The sequence below is a fragment of the Dromaius novaehollandiae genome, chromosome 1, assembly GCF_036370855.1.
Source record: "Dromaius novaehollandiae isolate bDroNov1 chromosome 1, bDroNov1.hap1, whole genome shotgun sequence".
Classification (NCBI taxonomy): domain Eukaryota; kingdom Metazoa; phylum Chordata; class Aves; order Casuariiformes; family Dromaiidae; genus Dromaius; species Dromaius novaehollandiae.
The window spans coordinates 72,641,306-72,655,379 of record NC_088098.1 but is presented as its reverse complement, the minus strand read 5'-3'; the positions used below and the strand labels follow the sequence as shown (position 1 = coordinate 72,655,379).

Sequence of the window (14,074 nt, the reverse complement as noted above, 5' to 3'; positions counted from 1 at the left end):
GTCTTCCTTGTGAACATGTAGCTCTTTTATGAAAAAAAAATTTTTTTATAGATATATATAATTTACTGAAATAAAACTGGATCCTGGTCCCTTTTGTTTTGTAGTCCTGTACAACAGCATTTAAACAGATAAGTCATAAAGGTCATTTTTGCTACTTTTATGATTCTTTGAGCCAATTCATCTGTCTTACAGAGAATGTGGGCATTCCTCTATTTTCTGACGAGACAGGCTGAGTGCTGCCAGCCTCTTTTACAATATTACACAGCAGCTGAAGAAACATGAACTGCCTGCATGAACAGCATTTTGTGGAAAGTTGACCAAGAGAAATAGGATCAAAAGGCCTCCTGCTGCTGCTTTGCCTCCACCAGAGTTGGGTCCCCTTCACTTACTGCTGTACAGAGGTAGATAGGCCTCACAAATAGTGAAGACATACATCAGGGCTTTTTCTCTGAGGTGCTGTTTCCTCTTTGCAACAGAGGATCTGAGAGGAAGGAGGTAAGAAATGAGACAGTCCTTAATCTCACTGCTTTAGTTGGGTTGTGAGCCTGTGCTCTTTCTTGTGGTGCAGCAGGCATAGCTGTTTCTGCCTTCCAGTGCCAGCTCTGCAGGCAGCTTCGGGGTCAGCCTGGGCCTGCACCACTGCTGCAAGCAGCTCTCAGGTCTGGGGCCTGGCATAGGTGCGGGGCAGTAACCAGTTGCCCTGAGCAAGTCCTCATCTGGCCTGGATTCCCCCATGTCTAGTTGCTGAGGGAGTCTCCGTATGCTTTGATCTTTTAAGGCACAGTGGGCCAGATGGGGAGGTACAGGTGGTTTAATAGTGTGCTTGTCCAGATTTTTCTGGTAAAAATAATTGGTTTATGGAGAGGAGCCATGCAGTGTTGATGGCCCTTTCTCCTCTTGAACCTGCCTCAGCAGGGAGGGAGGAATAGGAGGTGGATGGCTTGGGCAGTCAGTATAGCTTTTCCTTCTTTTTGTGACTTCTCACACGTGCGGCAGGGAGGAGGCTGTGGGAGGACTCAAGGCTGGCAACAAAACAGCAGAGACAGCAGCAGGGAAATGTAATTTTCTGTGCTCAAACAGCCTAATGGGGTAGAGGTAGCACTACCCAGTGTGTAGTAGTTCTGGAGATCTTGCCCGGCTTGCCCTCCCACAGTTTGAACTAACAGCATAGGACACTGTTTTCAAACAGCTCTGCCTCCATCAGTGTGTAGCACTCTACTCTTTTACTCACAAGCTGTGCTGCATCAGACTGCTTTCCTTTGTCTGGCCAGTGCCTGCCTCCCAGCAATGTGCTGTAAGAGCTTGTGCATGCAGCTAGTTAAAGCACTTCTAATCAGTCAAATAACGTGTGGTAGACTTTATCCACCAGCATCTCATGTGGTGCTACTGCCCCAGCCCCTTGAGCAGGCCAGTCCCAGAGCATTTCATCTAGTTCCCAGAAGCGCTCTGGCAGCTCCCTCCCCCCCCCGAAAATACCTCCTGAAATATTCTCTGCAGCAGCTGTGTCAACCCAACTTGTGGGCTTATTCCCTCCCTCTCCAACCCCTAGTGTATTGCCAGACTCACTACCCTGACATGAGACTGTGCCACATCGCAGAGATGAGATGCCCCTGAGACACCCTTGAGTGGTGATGGGAGTTTAAAAGAATGTGTTTTCATGTTACCTGGAAACTCTGTAACTAGCGCTTGAAAACTTGCATATAGGTTCCTGCCCCCCCCCCCCCCCCCCAGCCAGCAATTGCAGTGGTGTTATGTATACTGTGGTTGCTTGTAATGATGGAATATATTAGTATACATATCAATACAATACCATTATGTGTACGGTGACATGATTAAGGTGACCATCTCTGAGAGCAGCTGAGCAATAGAGGTGCTGTGTGACATGAGGCATTTCACTAATAATCATCTGCCCTATTTGGTTGAGCCAGTATTCTGTTTCAAAACCAGAAGTGGCCTAGACCACTGTGTAAACCTGTTTTTCACTGTGTATTTTTCTCATCTTGCAAGCTGAAAACTCAATAAAGCCAAAACACCTCTAGGTGGTTTGGGGGGGGGGGGGGGGAAACAGAACTACTCCAGCACAACAGAAATAGCATGAGTACTCAGGTCAGCTTAAAAACAAAACAAAACAAAACAAAACAAAAAGCCCCCACACATTTGTTTGCACAAATATCTCAATTATTATTTCTTGGGGGAGAAATACTAAGCATGTATCTTAAATTAAAAAAAGTCTCTTATATTTAAAAAGGGTGGGGGTAGAGTGTTTTTGTTGCTACTTATTTTCTTGTTCTGAAGAATTACCTGGCTAAGTTAATTAGTTGCAGCAGCTGCTGCAAGTTTCCTGTTTGGACAGAAACCTTTCTTCTCTGATCTACCCTTACACAAGCTCACTGGCTCATCCTCAGCAGTTTCGTGCATTAACCAAACCATTCATTAACAAATACTGTCAAAGAAAGCAAAAAACAAAATAATCTTTGCTTTTACTAACTCTATTACATGAATTACCATTGGATTAAACAGCCTGCGGTCAGCAATTTACCTGGTAAAATGCATGTGCAGTTACAAAAGCATGTGGTATGGCTCTGAGTCACCTGAGCTGAGACTATGGTTCAGCTTGGCTGAATAAATGAGCAAAGTCAAATTTACATTGTAAATACTTTGTTGTGCATCTTCACCATTATTATTACTAGTAGTAGTACAGATTCTTGGCAAATTCCCACTGTCTCTGAGGGCCTGGGCTCCTGAGCTGAAGCCCAGAAGACAACGAGATGAGGACGGTGATGCACTGTGGGAAATGTAGCCTGTGCCCCCAAGTAAGGGCCAAACCAACACGACCTATCTGAGGTACCAGAGTAACTTTGGGGATATGAATTGAATGACCAGCTGCCCTCATGTGTAGCTTTTAATCACTTTAATAATTCAAATTCTATATAGTCAAATCATTTTGATTTTCCCCTTTATTTCCCCAAATCCAAGAAGTATGGACAAGTTTTTCAGAGATAGCATTCTTATAGAATTGAATAAATTAAGAGGCAATTCCCAAACGAGCACCAGATATAATCTAATCTAATAGAAAAGCAAAGCTTTTCTGCTAGTCATTTATGAACCAATCAACGCAGCTAGAATTCTGACTATGCTGTTTATTTAAACAGCTCCCCCCCCCCGATGGTCATACAGTCCTCACTGTCTGCATATATCGCTATACCTTTACATACTTTCTTTGTAAAAATACCAGAGTTATCCACTCTGTCCTCTTAAAACCCTGCTACACAAACAAAAATACAATGATGCTGGAGCTGTAATAGCAACTGTATGTCAGTGAACTATTTCAAGAATAAAAGCCCTCCCCTCTCCATACCAAGCCACATTCGTGACTGGCCAAAAAATTTCTGTTCCTTTCCTATTTGCTTTTATTCTCAGTTCACCTGTTAGCTTCAGTTCAGACTTCATGGAAATCTAAGACTGCTGGCATTGCTACTGAGGCATCTTTATGCCTTTTTTTCTTTATAATTGTGTAAATAACAGCCTTTATTTCTCAGTTGTCATAGGCTGACCATTTTATAACTCAAGTATTAAAGAGTAAAATATGAATGACATTTTGAAACTATTTTTATTCTGTTAAATAAAATGAATGAAGTAAATAAGAAAACTATCTGCAATGGAATTTTGTGGCCACAAAAGCTATTGACAATGTACCAAACAAAGTTACTTCAGAGTAAGTGGGTATGGTGCCACGGTGGCCCATAAACAAGGTCAGTGAATTTACCAGTTTGAAAATTGATCAATATTTCCTTTCACTGTTTATCAGATTCTGAAACTCTTGTCAACTAAAACCAAAGGGAAACGGAATAACTCACTACATAAATACAATTAGCTGCTAAAATACTGAAACAAATTCAGAGTGAAATAATTCTGCTTCCTACAGACTTCTATTTGGCTACGCTGACTGGTCAGCAGCCTGCTTACATTGATGTGACAGACTAAACTCTCACTGACTTTGCCAGGACCAGGTTTTTGTCCCAGTTTGTTAGTTTCCCCAAGTTTCCTTTAGCAACTACCACTGCTTTTTGCCACACCTTAACCTGACACAGCCACTTAGAAGGAACAGGCTTTGCAGCAGGGGCTGACGCTGCCCGTGTGTTTCTTCAACAGGTTCCCTGTGCTGAGCTCTTCTTGTCACAGAATCAGTAGCCTCACACTGATTTATTTTTAACAGGCAGGTAGTAGTCTTTTCATATAGCCTATTTCTATCTCAGGGAAAGGCTTTTCCTCCTCAGTATGAAGCAGCTCACTCTTCCAGAACTGCATTATTAAGCAAGTCCGTGTATTGGCCTTCGCTCTCATTCCAAATCTTACGATTAGTAACAATATATTTGCATTATTACAGACTCAACCCCCTATTAAAAAAAAAGAACACCAAACAAAGCTGCCTTTTCTATGCACACAATAACAAGGCTATGAGTCAAGTGAGAACTCCTAAAGGCTTGGGGTGATAAGGCTTTCATTGCGTTCAGGCAAGACTTAATGTCTGGCAAACAAAAAATGTTCTGGAAAAATTACGTGCCTTCTATAAACACATTTGCTGGCAGGTACATCCTGTTGTTTCAAAACCTGGAGCGACTGAATCATCTTGGCTTCTGCCGATCTCAAGGCATGATCTAAGGGAATGTGATGGGTGGAGGGGGAAGGTGGGAAACAAGGGGGTGGAGAGGATGGACTGAGAGAAGACTTAGGCGGCAAGGAGAATCGGCCCCAAGCATCCTTTGGTAAGCTAGTGCACAAAACCATTGCTGTTAACAAGTGGGTTTAGAAAGTTTATGTACACATTGCCCACCTCCTTCAGTCCATTTTTTGTGCAGACACGGTTTTCTGGCATCTCATTTGTGGGCAGGAAGCTGTCAGTACTCATGACAAACTGCCTTAGAGCATTCTTGCCTGCCAGGCAGCACTTTTGCTTTTCCTTGGCAATGCTGCCTAGCATGACTCCGCGGATGTCCTTAGGCTTCCCTGGCACGCCAAACATGAACAAGCCCAGGCAATCCTGTCCCACCAGGCAGCAGAACTTGGCCAGCTTCTCAAACCTGCTTTGGTTTTGGAATGGCTCATCTGCCAGCGTGGCTTCCCTGCAGCTCTCATCGAACGCAGCAGCCAGTCCACTTTCATTACAGAAAAGCTCAGCCATCTGTAAAGCCTGCCCAGCAAAGTAAGTTTGATTTGCCCGTCAGCTCCAGAAAGAGTCCAGATCCACTCCACCCCAAATAGCAAGGAGTGCTGCTTGGTCATTTTGCTGGTTGTGATGCACTCCACCACTCCCTTTTCAACACAGAAGCTGAAGTTGATCAAAAAGATCTCGTTCAGAGTGTTTGTGGCAGGGTGGAATTTGCTCTGAGGATCTACAAATCCAAGATAGTCTTTCAGCCTTTGAGACGCGTGGACCACACCTTGGCTGAACACTTCACAGATTACTAGACTTTCAGCCTTGTTCTGCTTGTCTTCATGTGATATTTTCTGGCCCATTTTCTGTGCAAATGAAGATCTTTCTGCATACAGAATGGCTCAGGGAAGTCCCTTCCTTTTCCAGGGAAGGCTCTGTAGTCGCTGGGCACACTCATACCTATTAAATATGCACAGTGGTTATTACCTGTTACCTTCTGGATAAAAGTCATGCCAGTGGCAGAGCCAAGCTGTGTTAACAAGCTGCTGTTCTGGAGTTCAGTAGGTGTTGCAGCTCTCTGAACAGAGACTAGCCAACAGGCTGAGGAGCTGTAACACCTACTGAACTCATCTCTGTTTGTTTTCCTTAATTCTAGCACCATTTGTTTAACTGATCTTATCTCATTCTACTTCTAGGACTATTATAAAGAAACTATTTGATTGGCATGGTTCCCAGGCATGAATCTATTATTATTATTATTATTTTTAGGCATCAAGAGACCCAGTGAGCATCCAAACCAGAAGAAATCTAGAGGGTACAGGAAATGGTGTGGTGGTCTGTTTTGGCCGGGCTGCTTGCATGTATTAACTGCCATTAATGTCAGTGGCATTAACTGTGCCATGACAACACACACAGACTCAGTTGGACTTCTGGCTCCCTTAAGAAGCTTGTACTATTGCCACATATAATTAGATTATCTCAGGGAACAACGGCTAGTCAATGCACCACCACGCAAGACTATCAAATATCTAACAAAATCTAAAAATAAACAGGCTTCTTAACCTTACAGAATGCAGTCTTCCTAACTGCAAAAGCTGGAATGGGGGTTACTGCTGCAGCACGCTGCAGGCAGGAACCCTGTTCAGTTCTGGGTGCGGCTGGTGCCTAATTCTCCATTACAAGAATTCTCCTCATTTGCCCAGACCTCACCAGCATTCTTGAAAAACATACTCTGTCCTGTTGCAACTAAGCTCTTCCTCCTCCTCTTCATTTTGAATGAAGAAGAAAACCCGAGAACCTCTCTTTCTTCTGCTCCCTCTCCCCTAATTGCTCAAAACCTCTCATTTGATCTCTTCTGTTAGCAGATGCCTTTGCATTCCTACCACCACTGGGGAAACTCCTTCTCAGGCACACAGGCTTGTCAGTCACTCCTCTGCCCTAGGATCTCCCCTCTCCAGGAGACAGATCATGTCCTACACACTTGTTTTTTTTCTTCCACAGTTCTTCAAATGTGCCACGGGCCAGGTCTCCACTCCAGAGCTCCTTTGCGATCTCGTAGCTACAGTGAAAGGGCACACCACCTTTTTCTTGTTCTGTTATATTTGATCTTAACTCTAATTTCTATTCCTTTTCACTTATGGGTTCCTCAGCACCTAATACTCTCTCCTTCCTGACCAGGGCTCCAAATATATTGGCAACTTCAAAGGTTTTGCTTCCATTTTCACAGCTGCCTCAAAGATTACTATCTTCACTTGGGAGGAAGAAGATCTTGCTGCAAATGAAAATGCTAAAGTACTAAGGTGAAGCATGAAGTATGCACTAAACATTCACAATGACAAAGCAGTGCAAGGTATAAAAACATGCAAGTCAAGTAAGCGCAACTTCTCTGCTAGAGGGAATACAACAATACCTAATGGAGGGAAATCAGAAGAGTTATTCCAGAGGTTATTCCAGATTCCTTCTCCATTTCTAAATATATATATATTTTAAGTGAACAGAAAATGCTGGGCTTTATCTCCCCAAGCTCTCTATGGGTATGTATCTTCTATCTTCTTTTGCTCATCACTGTAAAAAGACAACAAATATTTATTATAGTCTAGCTTTCAAAGTGCTTATTTTGTGTTCACAGAGGCACGTTGATCTTGTGCCCAGGAACAAAGAACAGAAGAAAAGACAGGAGTTCTGTATTTTCTGGTCTGTTATCTGGGCTACACTGGACAAAACATTTATCATCATTTGTGCTTGCATCCTAGCAACAAAACAGAGTTTGAGGAAGCTTAATTCCTGTTGGCAAATTAGAGCTCCTCTGTAGAAAGGCTAAATATAAAAATAGTTTTGGCAGCCGATGTCTGCTGCAGTACCATGTTCAAGAGACCGGGTGCCCACCTAAACATGAAGAACGAGGGGCTGCCAGAGGAGCTCCAACGAGCCCTTCCGAGATGGGTCAGTCTGTGCCACCCACGCAAGGGAACCTGTTGCAAGGCCACTGGCATCGCATGCCGATACACAGAGGCAACAGCACAGCAGCCTTTCTGCCCACCGCTGTGCGCAGCAGGGTGATGGACACTGGGGAGCAGAGACATCCTCCCCTTTACAGCGGTGACGGCCCGGGCTGGTCTCTCAGCCCCCGCGTGGACTCACTGAGGAGCGGGCAACAGGCAGCTGAGAAGGTACTATCTCATCACACGCTTCCAAACAGCCCAAGCTAGTTTGTATCCGGACCTCAGAAATAAGTAAAAAAGACTTGGGATAGTCGATTCCTTAGGTGATAGCTGACCTTTTCTGCAGGCATCACACACAAATGAACAAATACACAAAGCCTCTGCAATTTTGTCTGCCCCCTCTCCTCCCTTTGCCTTTCAAAGAGGGGGGGAAAAAAAAAGCTTCCTAGGAAACTAAGAAGAAAAAAAGTGATACATTTAAAAATTACTAGCTTCCAGAAACATTTGGCATTTTCCAAAGGTTTTATTGGATTTTACATGGCAATACACAGTAGTTATGCTGCCCTCTTCAAAAACACACGAATTAAAATACCACAATGGTACCAAATGTGTGCACACGTGCATGTTAACTTCTGGACTTTTATCACTTGCTTTCATATTATACCCCCATTAAAAAAAAAAAAAAAAATCAAAGTTCAGATGATAGGTAGCTTTGAAGGGACAACCTGTTTTCCAACCAGTAAATGCAGAAAAGGATTGTTCTGAATAGAATTCTATTTACACTGGACTTAAAAACAAATGTTCATATGCAATTGTTGATACGCTCATTAACAGCACTGGATTTAAATGAAATCTTTCTGAGAATATTTGTTTGTGGCTACTTCAGTATGTAATATTGTGTCACTAGCCCCTTTTTTTCCTGTGAATATCCAGTCGTCACGTTGACTAGCCAGAGAGTCTGCTAGAAGAGTGAGTATCCTGGGACGCTTTGCTCAGAAGCCCACACCACGACTTCTGCTGCTTCTGCAACATTTGGCAGAGCAGAGTCCCAAGCCCAACTTACATGTAAATAACAACCATATTGCAGATTATTCACAGAAAGCAAGCCGTGTATTGCATCACAGGTATTTGCACCTGAAAGCTGTCACTAAGCCTTACAGAATGTGATATATCTGCCTAAAATAGCTCAAGCACTTGCAAAACTGCAGAGGAATATGCAAATTATTTGTGGATATTGTTTAGTCAGAAATGTTGAATAATATATCAGTTGTGATCTTTTTGTAGACAACCCGTAAGTGGTATAAACTATTTTCTGAGTACATTATGGACTGTTTGCCTGGCTCCAGTTATGAAAGAGAAAATGGCAGCACTTGACATTATATATAACACAACTGGTCCTCATCAAATTTTTCATCTGTACATAAATAATAGCCTAAACTACACATCCTTCAAGGAACCAGACTGGTAATAGCTTATAAGCTTATAATAATATAATGGTAGAATATGTCTCCAATCTACCCCAGCATCTGATGAGGGCATCTCTGAAACTCCTTAAAGAATCTTTCTTCCTTTCCTAACTTTGGTAACAATATTTCAGGAATACCAAAGTCAGCACAAATCTAACATCCTTTATCCCATATAAGTGATGTGTCAAAAACAGTCTCCCTTCCAACAAAAATAGTGATGAAATGAGTGACAAACTCCTGTTAAAGCAAAACAACATTGCAAGGAACAATTCTAGCTGTGTTTTTTTCCTGTACAAAGCAAAGAAGCATCATGCCATTGTGCTAAAATACATGCAACATTCAGCACCATACAAATGACCATTTCAACAAACAGAGTTACTTTTTTGTTTGCTTTTGGCTAGGACACCTTGTAATACAGAAAGTCTGACAAAAGATATCCACTGGCTAGTTACGATTTATGAAATCTGATCTTCAAAGCAGAACAGACTTGTGCTTTAAGAAGGTAAAATGATGAGCAACATGTTTGATATTTGATTTTTTGAGGAAAAGCCCCACCTTAGGTTTAATATTATGAAATAATATATTTCCTATACATTTCTCTATATAACTTTACTTTTTTGCAACTACACCATCTTTACGTTAGTCACAGCACAGAAATATCCCTTCCATATGCAAGGAGTACTCTCAACTTCAAGAGGAAAATTCTCCAGAATATTTTGAAGTCACAGAAGTGTTAATAACCTTGTCTGAATGCTAAACTGCTGCTGGGAGCAAGAAAGAAGACGCTTTTAAATCTGCAGTTACTGAAAGAGTCACTGCAAGAGGAAATATGTTTTATAACTGCTTCACCCCAAAATGGAAGATCATTAAACTGTGCACTTTGCAAAAAGGAAAGAAAGCAAACAGTTCCAAAGGTCAGCCTGCCTTTTCCAGTAACCAGCTGGTATGCAAACTGGGATAATCTTTTTACAACGCTTTCCCCTTCCCCCATATCTCAAGCTTTCCATCACTCTATGTCACAAAATTTAAATTTCTGCTTTTATATGTACTTCATATACTTTCCTCTTTTTTTTTTTTTTTTAATATAAAACAGTATAAAAATAAGAGCAACAGTTAAGAGTTACCTGGGAGATTATGCAGGGCACAAATAACTAAACTCCTATGTTGGATACTGTGGGAAAGGCAGAACTGGTATTTGTGCTGGACAAATCCATTTGAAAAGGACAGCAATGACATCTTTTCTCAGCTGATACCCTAGAGAAAGCTGATGCACGACATCTACAGATGCAATATTTCTACCTAACATCTTGTGTTATCTTGGAACAGTGTAAAGGAATACCTCAGGAAATGACTACGCAAAAGGAGCATTATGATAACATGTAAATTTAAATGCAACACTCTGAAACATATCATCAATTTGTACATTAAATATAGTAAAAACAATTAGCATTCACCAGTGTCTGGGTGTTTCTTATGGCAACTTTAAAGTAGGCACCTTTTTTTCTTTTTCTTTTTTTTTTAATTCTCCACCCCCCAATATCACTTCTAACAAACAGAAGCAAGAGCAATGTAATGTACATGATCTGTTGCTCATCACAAATAATAATGATGTTTCTTGCACGTAGGAAAGTGAGCCTTTATCAGTGCCCCGTGGTTACTGTCACACGTTGGAGTCCTCATCTGTTATACTGGTGCTAGGAGAGCGAGTCGTAAAGTCTTTAAACATTTCATCTTCTTTTAACATGTGCTAGAAAGGAAATGAGGGAACAGTCAAGGTTCAGGCACTCACAACTAAAACCAACACAACTAGAAACTGTCCGGGCTCGTGCCTGGCGGCAAACATCGCCGTGAGTGCTGCCGGCCATCGCTTTGTTCTCTCCCTCTGGACTTGCCCTCTCTGCTTTTTATGGCTGCACCGAGGCCTCGGTCGGGGGATCACGCCAGCCGCAAAATAACCCACCGACAAAACAAACAGTGGGAAGAAGGAAGAGATTTTTAACACACATTGGTTCCCTGGTCAATTTATGGCTCAGTCCCAGCCCTGCTGGCACAAGCAGCTCGCAGAGCGCAGGCTGGGGAGTCCCTTCCACCAAGAAAACATGCAGGAGCCCTCTGTTGGCAACCCGTCGCCCAGGGCATGCTAGCGTCGCGTACCGGGAACCCCTCGCCCCCGGAGCTGCAGGGTTAGGCGCTGCAAGGGGCTCGCGAGCATGGGGCAGTGGTCCCCGGGCCCCCAGCCAGCACGCGTGGACATCTTCCTGACCCTTGAATTTTTCTTCTCCTCTCTGCCCCTGTGAGAAAAAAGGACCTCATCTGACCCCTTGCTTAGATGAGGCTTCACTATATTGAATTTGCGCAGTATTTTACATCCTGCAGTCCTCAAAGACCAGTGGTGTTTCACCTCATCTAAACACTCAGCGAGTCCCACTATGCACTGAAATCCATCAAAGCAGTTGCGCCCAAAACTACAAAACTCAGCTGCCAACCCACCACTAATAGCAAAGAAAAGTTGTATTTAGCATGTTCAGAGATAACTCAGGATGACTATTTAATACCAGAGACTGCCAAGGGTTTTAGACTAATCTTAGAAAAACAGAGCTCTTATTCCACAGATCCCACTTCTAGGGCTTACTGTCAAGTTGTTGATGCCTTCAGAAAATGCTCCTATTTGCCTCACTGTCCCTTCTGAATCTTCCATCTACAAGAAACAGATAATGGGAGACATAAATTTTGTGCTAATACACAGTGCAGCAAAAAATACAACTGCTTGATTACACCATACATGGTCAGAGCAAGGGAGAAGTGTGTCCTGTCAGGAGGGAAGAGGACTTTTATAACAGACTAAAGATGCTGCAGTCACAGCTTGAACTTCGTGTCAAGAGACATGTGTTTGTGGTGCTGTGCAACTGTGAGAAGTCACGGCTTCCATGGGCCACATCAAAGGGCACCGAAAAAGGAAGGTTTTCCATCGAACCTGACAACACACAGCCAATGACTCCAAACTGTTAGAAGTGTTTTACCTGTTCCAGCCTGTCCAAATCGTCATCGTCATATACTCGGATATCCAGGCCAGACTTAAAACCCTTCTTTGACACACTTCCAGACGCCTGCCCCAGTTCCATAGGACATACATACTCTTCCACATCATCCTGCTTCTTCTTCCTCAAACTCCCAAAATTGCTGAAGGCAAGTTTCTTTGGCTTATGAATGAAGAGAAAATTGATAGGAAGTTAGACAATTGATAAAGAATTAACAAATCTCTTACTCTTGCATTCGGTGTTTCAACGTAAGCAGATGAAGAGGGGTCAAAACCCCACTGCTTTCATAACAAAGATCTTTTGCAGAGTCATATTTCACAACAGTTATATCTGAAAGAATAAGATATGTAACCTCATTCTCCCGAGTTAGACGACAGCATTCACAGGATCCCAAATGAGATCAGAACCCTATGGCACTAAAGCACAAGCATGTAAGTAGTAAGAGACAGTCTCTGTCCTGGACACCTTACAGTACAAACAGAAGGACGACACACAAGAGTGCTACCTCTTGTCTGCACATGAGGAGCTGAGACACAGCGTGTTTATGGTAGACACAAGAATCAAACCCCGATCCACTGATTCCTGCTCTAATGCTTTTATTAGTAAACCAGCCCCTTTCTTAGACCTTACTGAATTGCACCCCAAACATGGATAAAATGAGCACACTGGAGATCTTAACGTCTGCCTAGAAGCTCATGCACAGATCCAGAACAAGCGACCTACCTTTACTTTGGCAGTCGCTGTTAAGAGGACGTAGTCTGGGGACTCCATGGCTTCGCGTTTCTGCTGCTGAGCCTCTTGACCAATAAGTAGGTTGAAATGAGTTGCCAAGTGCCGTCTCAGCAGCGTCTTGTTTGGTGGGATGTTCAGCAACTGTGCCATGGTTTCTACATTGAAACGAGGCTCAAAAACCTATTAACCAGACCACAGAGAACCCAGCTGAAGTCTTTACTGTTTGAAGAGGTCTCAAATACATCAACAGGTATGCCTCTCTTCCTCTGGTCACTTTAAGGTGGTTTTGTTTGTGTTTTAGAGGAAATACACAACAAATGGACATATGAGAATTAACTAGTTACAGGATTCATAAAATGCTACCTCCAGGATTTCTTTCTTCAGTTCTAAATAGGAACAAACTGGCAGGTAAGAAGAAAGGAACAGATAAATCATTAGCTCATGCCACGTGTGAAGCTGTCACAAAATATTTACCCACCAGCCTCTTTTTTCTGGAAAATGTAGCCAGAGGAATGATGAAAAATAAACAGTCTTAAAAATTTGGAGAAGGGATGTATTTCTCAAACACCACAATAAGCTTCTGCAAATTGGAGTCTCTCGCCTGGAGCATCTGAGGCTAGAGCAATTAAACACAATGCTGGCTTGGCATTGAAATCATAAATTTTACAGGGGAATCAAGAGTTCCTCACACACGAAAACCACATTCAGATCTAGGAAGGAAAATGGTGGCTATTTAACAGCATGACAGAAGTGTACAGCATCATAGGGCAGGAGGTAGAAAATGGCATACCTAAATTAAACCGTGAGGGGAATCCAGGTAATCAAACCCATTGCTGCCCAAACTAATTTTGGCCACGACATTAATGTCTTTTAAACAATAGGGTAACAAATTTTGACAGTGACTTATTAAGCAAAATGCGAAGATAAAATAAAGGCGTGTGCAGCAAAGATGTCAGAACTTTGTTCTAGTGATACTCATTCATAATTTTTTTCTATTAAATGGAAAAGCCTATTTGAAACCTTACCATCAGTCCCCCATGCACACCACTCCCCCGCAGATTAGGTGCATACTCTGCTAGATCAACAGAGCGTAACCACTCCATCACGCGATGATTGGTCCACTGCGTAACCTCCGAAGGGGTGATGTTGTTCTGTGAACAGGAATGTGCAGTCAAGCAGACCTCCTAATTCAGCTGTCTCAGCCCCAATCTTTACTGAAACAAATCTTTATTGTCCTTAATG

General features: G+C 42.6%; 2 protein-coding genes across 12 annotated transcripts in view; both read right to left on the bottom strand.

Annotated features, from left to right (window-relative positions):
- Nucleotides 1–2,894: 2,894 nt before the first annotated feature.
- On the bottom strand, nucleotides 2,895–7,997 carry REP15 (RAB15 effector protein). The gene is given in 3 exon segments (XM_026114108.2): nucleotides 2,895–5,196; nucleotides 5,199–5,614; nucleotides 7,065–7,997. Coding segments are annotated over 2 exon segments (744 nt in total). The 5' UTR covers nucleotides 5,518–5,614; nucleotides 7,065–7,997; the 3' UTR covers nucleotides 2,895–4,771.
- Nucleotides 7,998–8,099: 102 nt separating this feature from the next.
- The window catches only part of PPFIBP1 (PPFIA binding protein 1), a 123,405-nt gene continuing 117,430 nt past the window's right edge, over nucleotides 8,100–14,074 (bottom strand). For all 11 annotated transcript variants that reach the window (XM_064516409.1, XM_064516415.1, XM_064516430.1 and 8 more), the window contains 5 exons: nucleotides 13,858–13,983; nucleotides 12,824–13,012; nucleotides 12,083–12,262; nucleotides 11,695–11,760; nucleotides 8,100–10,809 (listed from right to left, as the gene is read on the bottom strand). In XM_064516409.1, the coding sequence (XP_064372479.1) occupies nucleotides 10,723–10,809; nucleotides 11,695–11,760; nucleotides 12,083–12,262; nucleotides 12,824–13,012; nucleotides 13,858–13,983 (648 nt within the window). In that variant the 3' untranslated portion in view covers nucleotides 8,100–10,722. The remainder of the gene's footprint in view (nucleotides 10,810–11,694; nucleotides 11,761–12,082; nucleotides 12,263–12,823; nucleotides 13,013–13,857; nucleotides 13,984–14,074) is intronic.